The following is a 20,591-nucleotide window of genomic DNA, read 5'->3' as shown; positions in this document are numbered from 1 at the left end:
TCCCTTCCTTCTCGCACTCATTCGTCACAACCACCGTCCACAACAGTTGCGACCTGCAATTGCACCTCCCATGCGACCTGCAACTACGAACTCTATCCTTGCGATTACAAACTCCAACCTGCATTTGCGAACTTTACCCCTGCGACCGGCAATTGCGAATTCCACCCCTGCAATTGCGACCTGCAATAACAGCCTTAGATTCAATCGCAAATCGCACCACCAAATCGCAAATCTGTTGGTTCTCATCTGAAATTGAAACCCTAGAATACGATAACCGGAGAAATTTTTTCAAGTGGAAGAAATGAACATGGAGATTTCAGGTGGAAGAAAGAAGAAAGAGGAAAGAGAAAAGGTCGGCAACTTTTCTGATTTTTAGAGAGAAGAAAATGGAGAAAGGAGGAATGAGTATGCATGCCGCACAAAACATTGGGTGCGAACTGCTGCGCCCAATAGTTTGTGCATCAAAAAACCCCAAAACAAGTTCTAGTGGTTGTGATTGTTTTATTAGCCGTGTGGGATGTGTATTTTGCTTCTACCATAACCTCTTTTGCTCAAACTTAAAACTTGCTGTGGTTGTTTAATTAAGTCCTCGTAGGACTGTCTATATATATTTCCTATTTTGCGTTATAAAAAAAACCTAACACCACATAACATAGACCAACCCCAACCCACCATTTTTCTCCTTTGAAGCTTTAACTTATGCTGTGAATCCCCTCTCTTCCTCTCCTCCATTGAAGCGAACTCTGATTTCTCCATTGAAACGGCTTCTGAGGTTATCACTCCTCAATTGCAGCTCCTTTTGAGGTAACATGTATTTTATTTTCCTTTAATAATCGAATATCAATTTCACAATCTAGGGTTTATTTTCACACTATCGCTAATGTAATTTTCAGTAGTCGTTTTAGGGTTCTTCTTACATAGATTATTGACCTATTGGTTATGATTATTGATGTTACGAAAGATTATAACCATTGATTTTGTTGTTAGAATTTTGTTATGTGCTCTATAAATTGATAATCTAAAGCGAGAAGAATTTTATGTGATTTTTGGAGCCTGATTTGATAATTGAATCAAATTTGGTTGCTAATTTGTTGCAGGGTTTTGTTTATAACCCTTCAATGTTAGGATGGAAGTATAAAAATGGAACTTTTCTCCCTGGGCTCAGGGCGGCCACCCCTCTTGCCCCGGCTCAGGGCGGCTGCTACACCTTCCTTGGCAGCCGCCCCTTTAGCCCTGGCTCAGGGATGTGCCTGGAATTGTAATATTCAAGTCACCATTTAATGCCGACCTTATTGGCTAGACGCGCATTGTTTATCTCGTATGTATATATACATGGACCTGATTTATTTGTCATTAATTTTGCAGGGATGTATTCTTCCAGAGGAAGTGATTCATATGGGCAGCAGTCCTATTCTGCGCAATCATCATATGGGCAAAATGTAAATATTATTGAGCTTACACTCTGATATTTCTCTTTTTGCTTATCCATATTTAAGGCATTATATATCCTTTTAATGGGGTTTTGAATCTGAAGCTCATATCTGCCTTTCGTTTTTTGTGCAGCCTTCATCTGCATATCCTGGAAGTTCTGCTGGCGGACCGGCTAGTAGTTCTCAGTTGACCATGGGGTCTCGGCATCCTTCAATTTTGGGTGGTCCTCATGAATCAGAACTTGGTGGATTTAGAGCTCATCCTGCAGCAGCACAGTATGGAGGACAATATGGTTCTTTATATGGCCAATCTTCACTGAGTGCTGGTCAGCAGGTCAGTGAAAAGCTGGTCTTAAAGATATTGAAATAATTGATGAGGTGGAATGATATTCGTTTCATCCAGGATAACGTGTCGAGTCATGGGCAAACAAACCACACCCAAATCACCAGGACCTAGAGTTCAGGGTTTGTAGGCCCTCGATCTCAAAACATGCTGTGGGGCTTTAATTTGATTACTTTATAAATGGGAAGCATTACAAGAAGCTTATTGCTGAGCGATATTTTTTCATCAATTTCCCTCACAGCCATTTTACCATTCCTCTGTCTTTTGATCTTTGGCTTTTCGCCCTTCCGTTGTACCCATGCTATCTCTTTCTCTACTTCCTCTCATTCTAGACCCTTCTGTGTGGCTGGTTCTTCCTCACCATCAATATTCTTGTCTTCCTTTCCTCTTTAAATTTCTTGTCCATTTCAGTTATTTTTACGACTTTTAATGATTTTATCTAAAAACCTGGTATAGCTCACCCAACTAGTTGAAAATGACGGCAGAAATGATATGGTGGTTGATGATTTCATGGAGGGAAAGAATATATAAGTTGGTGTGCTTGGGGGGTGGGGGGGACTGAGGGTTATTTTTATTTGTTTCTTTCCTTGTTCTATTATCTGATGAGATTTCTGAACAACCAGCTTTGGAAAATGGGGTTATCAGTTTTTACTCTCTGTGAACTACTTTTTCATTCTCCTTTAATCACAACGTAATCTTTTTTTTTTTTTTTTTTTTTTTGGGCATTTGCGAATTTATTGCAGCATTACTTCATTTGAGTAATGCAACTCAATTGTTTTCCTCTGAATTATGATTGCTATTAAGCCTCGTATTTTAAACCTTATCAATCATTAATCGACATTGCAGTTGCTTGTCTAGTTTTAAAATTGCTTACCCATGTTTAGTTAGTAGTTTTTGTTCTTTAATTATGACAAGTCTTTTTTTTTTTTTTTTTTTTTTTTTGAAGGGCAATTCTGTAAGTGTTAAGGGATCTGGGCCATCTACTATGGAAGTACGTACTGGTTATGGTTCAGGGAGAGCAGATTCCCCAAAGTATACCGCTAAGGACTATGTGGCTGCTGCTAGCCATGGGTATGGCCACAAATCTGAGCTCTTAATTCCTGATAAGATGGCTGATTATGTATCACTTGAGAGAAGGCAATTTGCTGAAAGGCAGGGGGTTTATGTGGGAAGAGATCTGCCAGTTGAGGCTGGTGGAAGGTATGCTGATTCTGTTGGCTATGCTCATAAGGTATTTTTTTTTTGCCCCCCTCTTTCTTTGAATTTTATATGCTTGCTCTTTTTGTTATCTTCTTTATTTTTTCCTTTTGATTTGGAGGTGGATATTGGATAGAGAGGGGGGTGGGGGGGTTGGTTTTGTTGTTCTGTATGCTGGTTTATTTTTGTGATTCTTACCTTTTTTTTTTTTTTTTTTTTTTTTTTTCATTTGAGCTTTTGCTTGCTTATAATACCATTTAAACCTTTTTTTTTTTTTTGAAAAAATTGGTATAATTTTACAGTATTTGTTTACTGTGTCCTCTGTTGGTGGATTTTTTAGCATACTTAAAGATCTATTTAAGCAAATTTGTTGAGGTTCACTTAATTGGCATTACATATAGGAAAAATTATCAAAAATAATACAAACTTTGATCGGTCCGCTAAAAACAAGTCAAACTTTTGATTATTTCTAAATAATATAAACTTTAGGGGGTGTCCGCTTTAAACAAGTTATTTAACCTGCAACCAATGACCGGTTAATTTTTTTTTTTTTTTAATAACTTCGTTTAATAATGTAATTAACTCTTAATAACAACTTTAATGATTATTAATTAACAATTAAAATATTTCTCTTTAAAAAAAACTATTAAAATATTTTTAAAAATTTTCGTCAAAAATAAAATATTAAAAAAAAACCATCTCCCCCGCCACTCCACCAGCCACCACCAGCGTCAGCTCCCTCCCGGGTGCCGGCTGCGCCAAATTCCACTCCCAGTGTCGGCGCTGGCCTCCCCTCCCCCAAACTGCACGTCACCCCTTCCCTTTTCTCATCCCTGCAAACCACCGAACTCCCTCATCCCTGCAAACCACCGAACTCCCTCATCCCTGCAAACCACCGAACTCCCTCATCCCTGCAAACCACCGAACTCCCTCATCCCTGCAAACCACCGAACTCCCTCATCCCTGCAAACCACCGAACTCCCTCATCCCCTGCAAACCACCGAACTCCCTCATCCCCTGCAAACCACCGAACTCCCTCATCCCCTGCAAACCACCGAACTCCCTCATCCCCTGCCCACCCCCCCCCCCAACCACCGAACTCCCTCATCCCCTGCAAACCACCGAACTCCCTCATCCCCTGCAAACCACCGAACTCCCTCATCCCCTGCAAACCACCGAACTCCCTCATCCCCTGCAAACCACCGAACTCCCTCATCCCCTGCAAACCACCGAACTCCCTCATCCCCTGCAAACCACCGAACTCCCTCATCCCCTGCAAACCACCGAACTCCCTCATCCCCTGCAAACCACCGAACTCCCTCATCCCCTGCAAACCACCGAACTCCCTCATCCCCTGCAAACCACCGAACTCCCTCATCCCCTGCAAACCACCGAACTCCCTCATCCCCTGCAAACCACCGAACTCCCTCATCCCCTGCAAACCACCGAACTCCCTCATCCCCTGCAAACCACCGAACTCCCTCATCCCCTGCAAACCACCGAACTCCCTCATCCCCTGCAAACCACCGAACTCCCTCATCCCCTGCAAACCACCGAACTCCCTCATCCCCTGCAAACCACCGAACTCCCTCATCCCCTGCAAACCACCGAACTCCCTCATCCCCTGCAAACCACCGAACTCCCTCATCCCCTGCAAACCACCGAACTCCCTCATCCCCTGCAAACCACCGAACTCCCTCATCCCCTGCAAACCACCGAACTCCCTCATCCCCTGCAAACCACCGAACTCCCTCATCCCCTGCAAACCACCGAACTCCCTCATCCCCTGCAAACCACCGAACTCCCTCATCCCCTGCAAACCACCGAACTCCCTCATCCCCTGCAAACCACCGAACTCCCTCATCCCCTGCAAACCACCGAACTCCCTCATCCCCTGCAAACCACCGAACTCCCTCATCCCCTGCAAACCACCGAACTCCCTCATCCCCTGCAAACCACCGAACTCCCTCATCCCCTGCAAACCACCGAACTCCCTCATCCCCTGCAAACCACCGAACTCCCTCATCCCCTGCAAACCACCGAACTCCCTCATCCCCTGCAAACCACCGAACTCCCTCATCCCCTGCAAACCACCGAACTCCCTCATCCCCTGCAAACCACCGAACTCCCTCATCCCCTGCAAACCACCGAACTCCCTCATCCCCTGCAAACCACCGAACTCCCTCATCCCCTGCAAACCACCGAACTCCCTCATCCCCTGCAAACCACCGAACTCCCTCATCCCCTGCAAACCACCGAACTCCCTCATCCCCTGCAAACCACCGAACTCCCTCATCCCCTGCAAACCACCGAACTCCCTCATCCCCTGCAAACCACCGAACTCCCTCATCCCCTGCAAACCACCGAACTCCCTCATCCCCTGCAAACCACCGAACTCCCTCATCCCCTGCAAACCACCGAACTCCCTCATCCCCTGCAAACCACCGAACTCCCTCATCCCCTGCAAACCACCGAACTCCCTCATCCCCTGCAAACCACCGAACTCCCTCATCCCCTGCAAACCACCGAACTCCCTCATCCCCTGCAAACCACCGAACTCCCTCATCCCCTGCAAACCACCGAACTCCCTCATCCCCTGCAAACCACCGAACTCCCTCATCCCCTGCAAACCACCGAACTCCCTCATCCCCTGCAAACCACCGAACTCCCTCATCCCCTGCAAACCACCGAACTCCCTCATCCCCTGCAAACCACCGAACTCCCTCATCCCCTGCAAACCACCGAACTCCCTCATCCCCTGCAAACCACCGAACTCCCTCATCCCCTGCAAACCACCGAACTCCCTCATCCCCTGCAAACCACCGAACTCCCTCATCCCCTGCAAACCACCGAACTCCCTCATCCCCTGCAAACCACCGAACTCCCTCATCCCCTGCAAACCACCGAACTCCCTCATCCCCTGCAAACCACCGAACTCCCTCATCCCCTGCAAACCACCGAACTCCCTCATCCCCTGCAAACCACCGAACTCCCTCATCCCCTGCAAACCACCGAACTCCCTCATCCCCTGCAAACCACCGAACTCCCTCATCCCCTGCAAACCACCGAACTCCCTCTTCCCCACAAAACCACCGAACTCCCTCCCAACCCCAATCCCGGCGGCGCCCATCCCTTCCCTTGCCGGACCGACGCCCTTCCCCCCACTCCTGTTGCCGGCCGTCGCTCCTCCCCTTCCCCCCGAAACAACTTTTCCAAAACCCCTCCCTCCCCACGAAACTCCCTAAAAACTCCCTCCCTCACCTCTGAAACCCCAACCACCCTTCCCTCCACCCTCGAAAACCCTAGCCGCGAGGTTTTCAAGGGTGAGGAGAGGGCGATTTATTGGGGTTTGGTGGTGGGAGAGGGAGTATATTGCGATTTTCATGGGGTTGTGGGAGTCGGGTGGGTAATAGGAGGAGGTGGGATGCTGGGGTTAGCTTTTCCGGCGTGAGGAGGAGGTTGCGGTGCCGGCAGGTGGTCGCCGGAGGGCCAGACGACCGGGAAGAGGTGCCAGCAGCCTTCGCAGGGAGGGGAAGGGGTGGCTGGTGGGGGAGGGGGGTTATTTATTTATTTTTTTTTACAAAAAAAATAATAATAGTTAATATTATTACCTATTAAAAATTAAAATATTAAATAAAAAATCAAATTAAAATTTTTAACCCAATCAAACATTGACACGTGTCCCGTATACTTATTAATCAAGTCAACAATAGGTCATAACTTGTTTAAAACGGATGCCCCAAAAAGTTTGTATTATTCATAAATAATCAAAAGATTGACTTGTTTTTGGCGGACGGCTCAAAGTTTGTATTATTTTTGACAATTTTTCCCTACATATATTAAGTAGTCTGTAATTGTAACTATTTTTTTTCACGCACAAGCCAAGCATGTTATTTGTATTGATCTCTCTCCTTATTCATTAATACCATTGAGTTGATTTAAGAGCTGGTAACTTGAGTGCTATTGCAGTCGTTAGGGAGATAAATGTCAATTTAAGTGCCTGTTGAACCAAAAGTGATCTGATTCTACCTTCTTACTTCTATGTTAAGTTCATTGCAGAGTCTGAAGATGGTTATTGCCAATTTTTTTATGTTGTGTGTTTAGTGGTTTGTTGATTTTTTTTTTTTTTTTTTTTTTTTTTTTTTTTTTTGAGGTTCTCCCTCCGATTTTTTATTCAAGTGTTACACTTGCCAAATGCGGCCGTTAAATAACTACTCCCTCCGTTTCGTATTAATCACAACACTAGGGTGTTCACAAAATTTAAGAAAATTTATAGGGTGGGGCCTAAAAGAGGATTTTTTTATAATATAAAGTATTGTTATTAGGAGAGAAAATTAATAAAAAAAAGTAGTGTAAGTGGGGTTGGTAAGAAAGAGAAGTAATAAAATAATTGTGAAAGTGGGGTTAGTGGTAGAGAGAAATTATAAAATAATGGTGGGTCCTTTCCAAATATAGAAGTGTTGCAATTAATATGAAACGAATGAAAAAGGAGTGTTGTGATTAATATGAAACGGAGGGAGTACATTTTATTTTTATATCTCTTCCCACGGTTCCCACTCAAACTTACTACTACTTTTTTTTTTTACTATTATTTTTTTCTCCTCACATCCTTTACTTTTCAATAAAATATCAACTTCACTATCTTATTCTATATCCCAGCTACCCCACTTACCTTTTATCATATTAAAGTCAATTTGATTTCCTTAAATTATGTGCCGGTCAAAGTGTAACACTTACAATAATACTGAGGGAGTATTAAAATTGATATCGGCTGTCAGTGATATTGTCAGTTGTCACAACTCATTTCAGCTTCATGTCTGTAATGACTAATGATATAGACCAGCTGTTACTATGTTATTTCCTCAGATTACCTCTCTTTAGTACCCCTGTTGGAGATTGCTATCTACTTTGACAGGCCTACAGTATATATTGTTCTCTCTAGACTATAGAATTTGCTTGATTAAGGGGCCTGTTGTGGTCCCTGTTGTTCAACGTTTCTGGTTCATGTCTTGCAACCAGTTTTTAATCAATTTTGTTTCTTCAACAGTCTGAGATGTATGATCGTCTGGATCAGGCTTCAATTCTTCGACAAGAGCATATGTTGAAATCTCAGTCACTGCAATCTGCTTCTCATGAGGCTTCCAGGTACTTTTGATTGATGTCTAACTTTACTGAGTATGCAGACTCCTTGAAGTTTTGTTTTGTGGATAGCATCCTATAAGCTGTTGCTCTGAGATTTTCTGCATGAATAGTATTTTCTAATTATCAATAAATATTGCTCTGGTTGTCAAACCACCTCCATGATTATGATATTGTGCTGCTTGTATGCAGCATTAGCAATCACTATTTATATTCCTCTTTACACTAAATAGCAACACTTTCTGGCAGACAAGCTGATTATCTTGCTGTAAGAAGTGGTACATTTCGTCATCTAGCCCAAGAGCTTGTGTCTTATGGAGGAAGACTTGAGGCTGATCCTCGTGTATCAGCTGTTGGGAATTCACCATATGGTGGACAACCAGCTCCTTCTATCTTGGGAGCTGCTCCTCAGAGGAATGTTGATGATCTTGTGTATGCTCAAACTTCATCAAATCCTGGTTATGGAGTGAGCCTTCCTCCGGGTAGGGACTATGGCATGGGGAAAGGGCTGCATGGAACTACTCTCGATTCCGACTTTCCCGGTAGCCTTTCATCACGTGGTGGACTTTCAAGAGTGGATGATTTAAAAGATGAAAGATATCCTCGGGTACTTGATGTAAGGGAAGATGAGCGTCGGAGAGAGCAATTGCGTGATAAAGAACGAGAAAGAGATAGGGATCGAGAACGGGAACGTGAACGTGACCGAGAAAAGGAGCGTGAAAGAAAGCGCCTTCTAGAGCTTCGAGAAAAGGAGCGTGAACGTGAACGCGATCGTGATCGTGAGCGCAAACGAGCTCTTGAAAGTAGACGTGATCGAACTCCACCAAAATCATCTAAGGATCGCCGTGGTTCCTCATCGACGAAGGACGGAAAACCCTCAAGACGGGACTCTCCTCGCCGTGAAGCTCTTCATAGGTGGATGATGATAGTTTGAATTTATCATGCTGTAGTTCTCTGTATATCGTTTCTCGCATATCCTGAAGGTTCTTTACTAACTTGTTGTTCTATTACGCTGAAGGATTCATTCGCCTGTTAGAGAAAAAAGGAAGGAATATACTTGCAAGGTAAAGATATATCAAAAGAGCCTACCCTCTCTGTATTAGAATTGTATCATCTTGCCTCTCTTTATGGGTATCTGAAATTGGATGCTGCTTAGTTTCTAATCACATGGCTCCTTCTACTCCTTCTACAGAGCTGTTTCCTTACTTTCTGGCAAATCTTCTTGACTCTTGCCTTCACCAACGTTTTTCTTGATCATCTTCTTGGTACTTTCTCGAATGAGATCTTACAGTCTGGATACTTCCTTTTGAGCCTGACAGATTATGCTCATCTTTTTATTTTCTTTCCTTCTAAAATCATGCACCTTCTTCACCTCACCTAGTCACCTGGCTTGCTCTTCTTCTTTTCCACATCTGCAGATTTCACAACTCTCTTCCAATGTCTGTGTGCATTAATATATTCTGGTTTTTGAGTATTTGTGGTTTTTGAGTGCCTTTGGATGGTTATGGAATACCCGCTAGAGTTGTAAGAACATGTATTCATACATGATTAGCATGAGTTATCTGTAGGAGTTGATATCTCAGATTATTATTTTATTTGTAGCAATTTGATCTTTAAAGTTAGCTTATATATGAGGAATGAAATGGTCTGCCACTGGTGTTCTTTTTATTGGGCATGCCTCGGATGTATTGTAACATCTACCTAGGCTCACACCGTAGCTGGCTGGGCACAACTAATTAGCTTCTGCCTGACTCTGTTTTATAATTATCTTTTGTCATCAGGTTTACACATCTTCTTTGGTAGATGTGGAGAGGGATTATCTATCACTAGATAAGCGTTACCCAAGGCTTTATATATCACCAGATTTCTCAAAGGTTTGTCATGATGCAAATAAAAAAAAAATTGTATATTCCAGGGTTGCTTATTGAAATTCTTATTCCTTAATTTGATTGAATCCCGTTCCCAACTCTGTGTTCCAAGGTGGTGGTCAATTGGCCAAGGGTGAATTTGAAACTTCCGATGCACACTCCTGTCAGGTATCTGTACTATCTAGCATCTTCTCTCCACTCCCTCCTCTCCCTCCCCCCCTTCTATTGCATACTTCTAGGATTTTATAAATATGAAACAATACCTTATAACAAGTAATTATTAGAAAAAGTACAAATAGCTGAGAGTTTGTATTGCCAACTTATGCCATGCATGCATTTAGTCAAGTTAGCCGACCCCAAACTATTTTTCAAACTATTTTAAATGAATGTTTTGTTATGTCTGTTTCTTTATATCATACGATTCCTTATGAAGATTCATGTTTGCCGACCCCAAATCATTTTGGGACTAAGGCTTTGTTGTTGTTATTGTATGCATTTAGTCAAGTACAAATGTTGAATGTCATCCATTCAATTTTCCACTGCTAGATGTGCAGCGTAGTACCTAAATATATCAATTATGTGGAATTTGTCTACTTATAATAGCTAAGGTATATAATACAGCAGGTTTTGGTGATAGTTATTTAGGTGGATGAATCTGGTATTTTGTTATTGCCCTTTTTTGTTTATGTTTTGCTTTGTTTTGTATATCCTTTGTAAGTAAAAATTTTCTATTTTGTTTCCCAAATAATTTTTGGAAACAGTTTTGAGCATGATTTTGTGGAGGATGCGAGTGGTGCAGTTCAGAAAGAGCTTTCTACAAAGCATTCAGATACAAATACTGCTAATCCAGAGCGTAGGGGCACTGTGTGGAATGCAAAGGTGAATCATTTACCCCCTTTCCCCCTAACTGCTTATAAAATATCTAAGTATAAAGGATATACATGTGGATTTTTCCTTACAAGTCTGTAAGTTGAAATCTTGTCTCAAACAGAGTGTGGATGATGTGGATGAAAGCGGCCCACACTCCATAGCTGATGGAGTTTATGGAGAAATTTAAATTAATTTTAAAAACTTCGTGTGTTAGTTGTCTGGCATAATCAACTGCTCATGTAGGAAAACAAAGGATGTCATGTTGCTGGGTTATTAGGCACTTGCAAATTTATGCCTTATATAAAAAAGGAAAAATTAATAACAAAGGTCCCAACCATGGACGACCTTCTTTAAAAGGTTCCAACTTTTGAATAACTAAGGGCAGTCCCAACTATTGTACATATTTTCTTTAAACGGTCCGTGACCTGAATTTACCTGCCAAACCAGTTAAATAGACCACGTGGCATTGTTTCATTGGTTCTATTTCTTTCTTTAATTTTATTTTTTTGTAAAATCTTCACTGCTCCTCCTTCCCCCTTTATCTCTCCTCCCATACCTTACCAAAACTAACACCCACTGCCACCCCACCACCACATAACCACTGGTCTAACCCACCCCGCCACATAACCGCCAACCACCTGCACCACAAAACCACCACCCATCTAACCCAATTACTGTTGAATAAATTAGAGTATTGATAACCAATTTCATGGTGTTTGATTAAGATAAGGTGTTGCAAATTAATTAATAAGAAATAGAGCAAGAACAATGCAACGAAGCAACTGCAAAGCTCGCTCGATCGAGCCATGGAAGTTTCATCTCGCTGTTTTACCGCCCGATCGGGCGCATAAGGCTGATTGATTTAATGCTGTTAATAGCCCGATCGAGCAATCGGGCGCGCGAACGCCCAGTTTCTGGGATTAACTTTGCGCGATCGGGCCCGATTTATTTTCTGGGTTGGTGCTGCGTTGGTTTGACGGTTATATTGTGCTCTGTTTTGCTTTATATATATACTTTGATATATGATGAAAGATGGGTATGAAAAATCAGAATTAACTTCTTCTTTTTCATTCTCTTGTTTAGTGCTAGAGAGTATGAAAGGATGGGAGGTAGAAGAAGAATGGTGTTGGTGGATTGGTGGTTATGGTGCATGTGGGAGAGAGGAATTGTGGACTTTGTGGTGGTTATGGCGTGAAAGGAGAGAAATTGAGTATATTTTTTTTAATTAAAAATAATTACCGGTTCAATTGGTAACAAGTTTCACGGGACTGTTTTAGAGAAAAAATCATTATAGTTGGGTCTACCCTGAGTTATTCAAAAGATGAGACCTTTTAGAGAAGACCACCCATAGTTGGAACCTTTGTTGTTAATTTTTCCTATAAGAAAAGGCTTTTCATGATTAATTAGATGTTTGTGCCTGCCATCCTCATGACTTGTTTAGTTCTTTGTGTGAGGGCTTTGGAGTAGAGGCGTAGAGCCAAGAAGAGCATTTTTTCTTAGTTTATTTTTAAACAGTCAAGGCTTTTTAAAATCCATTGAAAGGAGAAATCAGATTAGCAGCTGAACTAGATAAGTGAGGCTGTAAGGGCAATTGTATAAGTTATTTGAGAAATTGACCTAGTAGTTTGAAGAGGCTATAGGCATTAAAACCTTGGTTGCTTAAGAAAATATCTGTTACCTATAACATAAACATATGTCATGCCGACACACAATATACCCTTTATTCACAAGGAGCCACTCACTTTCCATTTTAGTTCATTTCCTAAACAACTAATAACTTTACTTTATTCTTATTTTGGCGTAGGATATGTGAAGTATAATATAACTTGTACTTGGCCACTCTCTCTTTCTCTCTCCCCCGTGTTCTCTCTTCCTTAAAATCTCTCCTTTATAAATACTATTGCACTAGAAAGAAAATCGTGTGGCCCAATTTTTCACTCACTACTCTCTCTTGCAAAAAATTGTGTCTACAATGAGTAGTTATTTGTGAAAGGAGGGAGTATAAAGATATTGAATATTTAACAAATGTCTAATGAGTAATAAGCTATATTATAATATTTTTTATCTTCAACGTTTCCGAGTTTTCTTAACTTTTGAGAATATAGCCTCATCTTTCTGGCTCTTGTTATAGCTTTTGTACTACTTGGCTGATATTATTTAGACCATGAGGCTCTGTAGTGTGTGTTTTGAGCAAAATGCTGAATCTATCTTAATACATAGAATTTTCACTTTGAAACCAAACCATTTTTTGCTCCATGTTGTCTTGTATTCTGGCTGTATGCTGCCTCTGAGGAGTCTCATCAACAACAAAGCCTTAGTCCCAAATTGATTTGGGCTTTGAGGAGTCTCATCAGTTCCTTAAAGTTGCAGGAGTGGTAGGAGTTGCAGCTTGGACTAAAATAATGCTGCCTGTTAGAAATTCTAAAAATGTTACTGTGTGGGCCACAATATATTTAGTGAGGTGGTGGTGATTACAGCATCGGATTGTTACAATTTCACTTTTATAGTACTGGAGAATGGAGACAAGTTGTAACTTAACGCCTTTAAATACATTCTCTATTAAACAAAGTTTTGTTTTGTATGGTGAAATAGCAAGAGGCAATGCAACCACTGAATGTTCTAACTTGTTAACCTTTGAATAGGTTAATCAATTTGGCGTATAATTTTTTTTTTGCTCTATTTATGACAAGATACAGAACCAGGATGAAGTTTAAGAGTTTTATTTGTTTAACTCTGTTACAGATGATTTTGATGAGTGGGCTTAGCAGGGGTGCTACAGAAGACCTCTGCTCTGAAAAGCTTTCAGATGATCGCATACCACATATTTGCAATTTACTTAGGTTTGCTGTGTTGAAAAAAGATCGTTCCTTGATGGCAATTGGAGGCCCTTGGGATGCTGTTGATGGTGGAGATCCATCACTTGATGAATCATCATTAATTCATACAATCCACAGGTTTGTGAGATTTTGTGTGCCGTATGTGTTGGACCTGTTGGTGGAATATTGTGTGATGTTCACATAATGTGAAGGATATAACCTTTTCTTTCTTGTAGATATGCAAAAGATTTGAGCCATCTTGATCTGCAGAATTGTCAGCATTGGAATCGTTTCCTTGAGGTAAAGCCTGTGGAATGTTTGTCTACAGTTTCTAGGTAGATTGTTTTGAATATTGTAAATGGGGAATTTTTGACTTTGGTATTGCTATGCATCATTACTGTGTGAACTGGGGTTATAGTTGGGTTTAGTTGGTTTCTATACGAATATTTATAATCTTTTTACTATGCATTATGACTTAAATACATTATGACTTAAAAAGCATTTTTGTCAATTTAACCTATGATTCACATTTGTTATGTCACCCTTTAATCCCCAACTTGCTAATTTCCTTAATTAATGTAGTCAGTTGTAACTATGGTTCATAATAATTTATAGATGTGTGCGCTGGCTTACTAATTAGTTTGTTTATTAATTGTTAATTTTGATATTCCTTTTTACTTTGGTGCAGTGGCTACATTAAGCAATAATTTAGGAGATGAAGTTTTGTTATCCATAGATGTTGAAGAAATCATAATATTAAATTTTCGACCATTATTCAAGTTAGGCTGATGATATTTAAAAAAAAAAAAATAAAAAAATTGTATGGATAAATAGATATGGATGCCCTTTAACTAGTAAATAGTATTTGGATTATATTATAGAACATTCTCTATTCCTCTTTGGTTACCAGACAAGTAGAGGGGAAAAGAATGATCTGAATTACTGAATAATTGAATATAGAAACATGAGATGTTTTTGTACATCATTCTTAAGGACTTAAGGTTGATTGCAAGACTCTTTTGTTATACAAACAAAACCTTCATTTCATATTATTTGTATGTAGTGTATTAAATCAAACAAACCTTACTGGATTAGGATCCTTGTTATGCATTCTTCTGTTTGCCTACCTGTACTATATTGAGGCTGCATCATTATGTGACTTACGTCATTTGTCAGTAATGACTTTTGTACTATTTTTAAATACCTTTGGCCTTTTGCTGACATCTGATTTTACTATATCTGTACCCCCGTTCATTAATGTTCTTGATGCTTATTACTTGCACAAGATTTAATAAAACAAGAGTGAAAAAGTGGGATTGGAACTTGCTAGTGGAAAAAGCCAGTATATGGGCAAAGATATACGGAGTATCATTTTGTGTGGGGTAAGGGGGTAAAAGTGTTATACATTATTGTCAAATATAGATAAAGTAGAAGTGTCAAGAAATAAAAGGAACAGACTTATTGGGAAGCTTATTAACAAACAGAAAGTAATGGATGTATTAGTACCTTAATTCTGCTGGATTTCAACTGACATCGTTAGCACTTCAGCAATATGTCAGCTTAGCTTAGCTAGTAAGGTCTTTGTAAATTGTACCAATGAGAAGAGGTACTCTTTCACTAATTCGCTAAAGTCTTCAATGGTTCTCTGGTCTGCAGATACACTATGACAGAGTTGGCAAGGATGGGCTATTTAGTCATAGAGAGATTACTGTACTTTTTGTTCCAGATCTTTCAGACTGTCTTCCTTCAATAAATATATGGCGAGAGCAGTGGTTGGCACACAAGAAAGCTGTTGCGGAGCGTGAGAAGCAACTCTCTTTAGGAAAAGAGGTTTGTCTTGTGAGCAAAATTATCTATTTTGTCTCAATGCTCTATCTTTCGTATGCCAATTTTGTTGAAAGCACTTTATTTTATAATGCTTGGACTTATGGGTGAGTGCTTGACTCGGCTATGGATACAAGATTCAGACATGGGATTTTTTTTTTATATGAAGACTCAAGGACCTAGGTAACAAGTGTAAATATAAAAAAAGGACACGGAGCCTCGGGTATTATCTATTAAAATCTTATTAATATACTTTTATATTCAATTTTTAATGTTATATATTTATTTTACTTGTATTTAATTTATTAGCTCTATTGATTTTTCATTATAAAATTGATAGGAGTAACTTGTATACCTAAAAGTTTACTGTAGAAAGCAAAATAATAAAATAAAAGGAATTGCCCCTTTCTCCTCGGTCTCTCATAAGTATCCCTTTGGTTTCTCCAATTGATCGTGGTGCGTTCTGGACATTATTGTATGTTGCTTATTACGCTGCAACTCTGCAACCTATAAGATAAATCTATAAACATGTGATTGTCAAGGTTATGCTTGTATTACTTGCATTATATTAATTCCTGAAAGCTTTCTGTTTATTGATGCTATTCGCATTATTCGATGCAGAAACCAAAGGACAAAAGAGATCCTTCTAAAGGTACTGGACTTTGTAATGTGATGCACAGTAGTTATTTTCTTATTATATGCAGTAAATCTAATTTTCATTTTGTAGCAGAAAGCAGCTCTCCACGGGATTCTAAAAAAGCCGAGAAAAAGAAGGAAGTTGTGAACACAGAACAGGCATCCAATTCTCATAAAGAAAAAGATGGAGACTTAAAGAAGGCTAGCATGACTGATAAAGATGGAGAGAAAAGTATCGAAAGTGCTGAGAAGAAAAAAGTGGATGAACTGACTAAAGAAGCTAACAATGTAGAAAAGAAAGGGACAGGGGCTAACACTAGTGCTCAGAAGGGTGTGAAGCCTGCTAAGAAAAAAATTGTTAGGAAAATTGTCAAGCAGAAGGTTACTGATAAAGTAGTCACTGGTGAAAATGGAGGTAATGATAATAGTAAGTTGGAGGATAAGCTTGTTGAACCTATGGGTATAAACTCAGAAACTGGTCAGCAGGACACATCGCCTGCAAATGCCACTGGTGTTAAAACTTTTACAAGAAAGAAAGTAGCAAAGAAGCTATCAGAAGCTGATGCTGTCGTGAAAGAAGTGGACAAAGAATCTGGTTTAAAAAGTGAAATGAAATCAGTTTCTTCTGTAAATAAATCAGAGGAGAAGACAGATGCAACTGGTATCACTGTGGTGCGGGATGGTCCTGTAAAAAGAGTAGTGAAAAGGAAAATCATCAAGAGAGTGCCAAAAAAGAAGGCCACTGGTGTAGAAGCCAAGACTGTGACTAGCCAGGATGCTGGAAAAAGTGATAATGTAGGTGATGCTAAGGTAGATGGAGACAAGACAAGTGAGGGTGGAAACTTGGTAAAATTTGCTTCTACAACACAACCTGGAGTAGAGAGCTCTCAAAAGCATGATGATGCGGTGTCATCTAGTAAAGTTGGGAAGATTGCTGACCAGGTCAAAGTAAAGGAAGAAGATATTCTTGATGAGAAGAAAGTTTCTGATACTAAAAATGATCCTGTGAAAGATATTCAAGCTGACTGCAAGGAAACATCAAAGGTTAAGGCAAAGGTAGTGGATGGGAAGGAGAGGAAGGAAAAGGATAAAAAAGATGAATTAAGAAGCAAATCAAGCAAAGATTTGGATCGAAAAAAATCAGATGAACCTCCTCAGCATCCTGGGCTCATTTTGCAAACAAAAAGTGGCAAGGAGACCAAAGTTCGTGTTTGTTTTTTCATTTCTGTATTATATTAATATTGCGTATCTAATATGCCATTGCCTGATTATGGAAAATTACTGCAGCTGCGATCATTGTCACTTTCTTTGGACTCATTGCTGGATTATTCTGACAATGACGTTGAAGAAGAGACATTTGAGGTCTGTTTAATTCTCCTGACCCTGCCCCCCTTCTTCAAACAAGCTTTGCCTGTGCTGTCTTCAACTTGTGTATGTTGTATCAGCCTAATCTACTAGTTTTTTTATGATGGTTTTTTCATGCTCACAGCTCTCAGTATTCGCGGAGTCTTTCTATGAAATGCTTCAATATCAGATGAGTTGTCGTGTATTAACATTTCTACAGGTATGGATGTTTAGTTTCTACTGGATTTTGTCTTTCTAGTTAGTACATTATGCTTACATGGCTACTTTTACAGAAATTGCGTGTTAAATTTGTCACCAAAAGAAATAGACGGAAAAGAGAGAGGGAGCAAAATGATGAGAGAAAGAGAAAGGAGAAGGCATCAACAAAGCGTTTGAAAACTGAAGATATTCCTACTGAAGAGAAGTCCAGTAAACCCCAGCAGAAAGACGAAACTATTTCTAGTGATGAGAAGCTGATGCCTGAGGAGGATGACAAGGTTGTAAAGGGTGATGAATTAGAAAAAACTGATGATGCTGCAAAGGATATAGTAGAAGATGATGAAGAAATGATAGAAGAGGAGGATCCAGAGGAAGATCCTGAGGAAGATGATGAAGATGATGAAGATATGCATGATGCAAGCCTTCAGAAAGACTCCCCCAAGGAGGTAAATGTTTATTATACTTTTACATATAATGTTTTAGAATTTAATCTGAAATTCAGTTTAGGAGCTTTGTAAAATTATTTGCTCACTTGCTTTCGCCATTGACTTCTCATGTGTTTTCTGATGTAGAATATTGAGTCGGGAAGTATTGATGCTGAGCAGGATCAGAAACAGGATGATGAACAAGATGCAAAAAGGCAAGTTGCAGAAGATAATGCCTCATTTGGTGAGAAAAAAGCTGGCGGTGATGCAGAGGCCAGTAAACCAAAGGAAGCGAGAGCTGAGATTTCAATGAAAGCTTCAGCTGAGAAAGCACCAGTGGACAAAGAACTATTACAGGTAACTTTACAACAATTTAGATTTGAGTTCTCTTTTGAATAGTTCACATCATTTTTGCTGATAGTAGTGGTTCATATTATCAGGCGTTTAGGTTCTTTGATCGAAATAGAGTTGGCTACCTCAGGGTAAGCATGTAAACTTATTGTCCGTCTACCATACCTGTGTAAGGTTAACTTAATCATTGACTTGGAAATGTGTTCCTGTTTTCAGGTGGAAGATCTGAGGCTGCTAATCCACAATCTTGGAAAATTTTTCTCCCACCGGGATGTGAAGGTTAGAATATGCAGACATTATTTTGTTTCGTCTCCCGATGTTACTCTGTAATTTGTAATTGAGGATCATGTCTGCTGATTGTCTTATCTTGTAGGAACTTGTGCAAAGTGCTTTATTGGAAAGCAACACAGGACGGGATGACCGTATACTGTACGAGAAGTTGGTGAGAATGTCTGTTGACATGGACAAGTAATTGCTGTTTGGAATTTGATTGATGAAGCTGTACGATAATGCCTATATACTCTTTAACCTTATATCGTTTCAAATGAGGTGACGATAGTTCTGAATGGTAATTATTTTCAGATAGAAGCAGGTATATGGGTAGTAGTTTCAAAATTTGTTGGCACAGGCGGTAAATTATGAAAATTTTTGGTTATAGAATTTGTGGAGTTGTGTTGGTCAGATTTCGATTTTATCAATTTTGATATTGGATTGAATAGTTGCAGAAATTTGAATCAGGTAACACCGTAACATCCCCTAGATAAAACTTACATTCTTAATCGTCATTCTAACCTATGTCAATAAAGTGTTTTGTAGCAACTTAAGTGCTTGTTTGGTTGAATTTTAGAATATTGCCTAGGAAGATGCTTTGTCCATGTAGCTGTATAGCCTGTATTTTCAAGGAATTGCACATTTTTGTTTGGAGCAAACTTTTTTTGTGCTCTGAATGTACAATAAATTTTCTGCGCAATTCCTTTATATTATGGGTTAACTTACTAGTTTTGGGGCGACTTAACTTTTATTGATTATCTTTGTCCATTAGGAAGTAGAATTTGTTATATACACCCGGGTGTACTGTACCCCGGATGTACAGAATAGGCTCTTTTATAAAGTAAAATTTTTGAAGGGCAATATGGTCACCAATTACTAAATATACTTATAAAGGGTTACTTTATAAAGAGAAAAACTTCGTTGGAGAAAAAAAAAAGCTACTAACGTATCAAGGTGATATATGATCTCTTTTGGGATACTTTTACATTCGCTTCGTAATATTTGTAGACATTTTCTCGCTCCTCTATGACAATATGGTCTCTATGTCTAGTCCTTTCTTCCAACTCTACAACATTCTTTTTCTTCTGTAATCATCTATATTTTCTTATATTTATTGATAATTAAAGATATTATTAGTTAAAGTTTTATATTAGCATATGTGCCTAGTTTAAATACTACAATTTTTTTGAAACATAGCAAGTATAAAATATCATTCAAAATGCATGTCACAATACTCTGTTGCAAGTGAAAGAAAACAAATTAAGTCAGCTTATCACTGTAATCAATAACACCGGAAATGATACGTGTTATTTCTTGGTTCTGTTATTTTTCCTACAAATCCTTTTATTTTTATTTTTTTATTTTTCTTTTATTTTATTTTATTTTTGTTTACTTGATCAAATGGGAAAGAATATTTAAAATATTATAATAATATTTTCTTTCCATTTATCCATAATATATGTACCATAAATATTTAACTAAAATATAATTTCAAATTCTAAGGTTTTTTTTTTATTTAAAATATATTTTTCTTTTGGTAAATTATTACTCCGTATGGTTGAATAAACAATTCATTACAAATTTTTGTAAAATTCGTGCGTGGCACGGGAGTTTAGCTGGTTGGTGATGCATTTGACAGTAATCCACAATACCAGTAGATAAAGCTGTGTTAGAAACTTATGTCTATTTTCTTTCTTTTCTCAAAACTTTTTTGGGTTTAATTTTGTTTTGTTAGTATGGGTCACACTTTTATTCTCATCTAACTGTGGAAATACAGATATATCCTCTAATTTTGGTAGCAATATTTCAACAAGGGAGCATTAAATTCAGAGAAGTCATATTTTTCTTGGCAACGTCCA

General features: G+C 39.2%; 1 protein-coding gene across 2 annotated transcripts; it reads left to right on the top strand.

Moving 5' to 3' along the window:
• The first annotated feature begins 593 nt into the window (after window positions 1–593).
• LOC110727345 (cell division cycle and apoptosis regulator protein 1-like) lies at window positions 594–19,212 on the top strand. 2 transcript variants are annotated; one of them, XM_021906908.1, is made up of 22 exons: window positions 594–804; window positions 1,366–1,439; window positions 1,564–1,764; window positions 2,720–3,004; window positions 8,018–8,115; window positions 8,359–9,024; window positions 9,128–9,173; window positions 9,891–9,983; window positions 10,090–10,145; window positions 10,739–10,856; window positions 13,590–13,801; window positions 13,900–13,963; window positions 15,320–15,493; window positions 16,109–16,139; window positions 16,215–17,326; window positions 17,411–17,485; window positions 17,613–17,687; window positions 17,761–18,132; window positions 18,259–18,468; window positions 18,552–18,593; window positions 18,679–18,741; window positions 18,836–19,212. In XM_021906908.1, the coding sequence occupies exons 2-22, from the start codon at window positions 1,368–1,370 to the stop codon at window positions 18,932–18,934; spliced, it is 4,164 nt and encodes a 1,387-aa protein (XP_021762600.1). In that variant the 5' UTR covers window positions 594–804; window positions 1,366–1,367; the 3' UTR covers window positions 18,935–19,212. The 2 variants fall into 2 exon arrangements, with proteins under 2 accessions (XP_021762600.1, XP_021762601.1); XM_021906909.1 differs by having other exon boundaries at window positions 595–804; window positions 16,218–17,326.
• The last annotated feature ends 1,379 nt before the right edge of the window (window positions 19,213–20,591 follow it).

Source organism: Chenopodium quinoa, unplaced genomic scaffold, assembly GCF_001683475.1.
Source record: "Chenopodium quinoa cultivar QQ74 unplaced genomic scaffold, ASM168347v1, whole genome shotgun sequence".
Classification (NCBI taxonomy): Eukaryota; Viridiplantae; Streptophyta; class Magnoliopsida; order Caryophyllales; family Amaranthaceae; genus Chenopodium; species Chenopodium quinoa.
The sequence above is the reverse complement of the archived record's forward strand: the minus strand, read 5'-3'. Positions and strand labels throughout refer to the sequence as shown.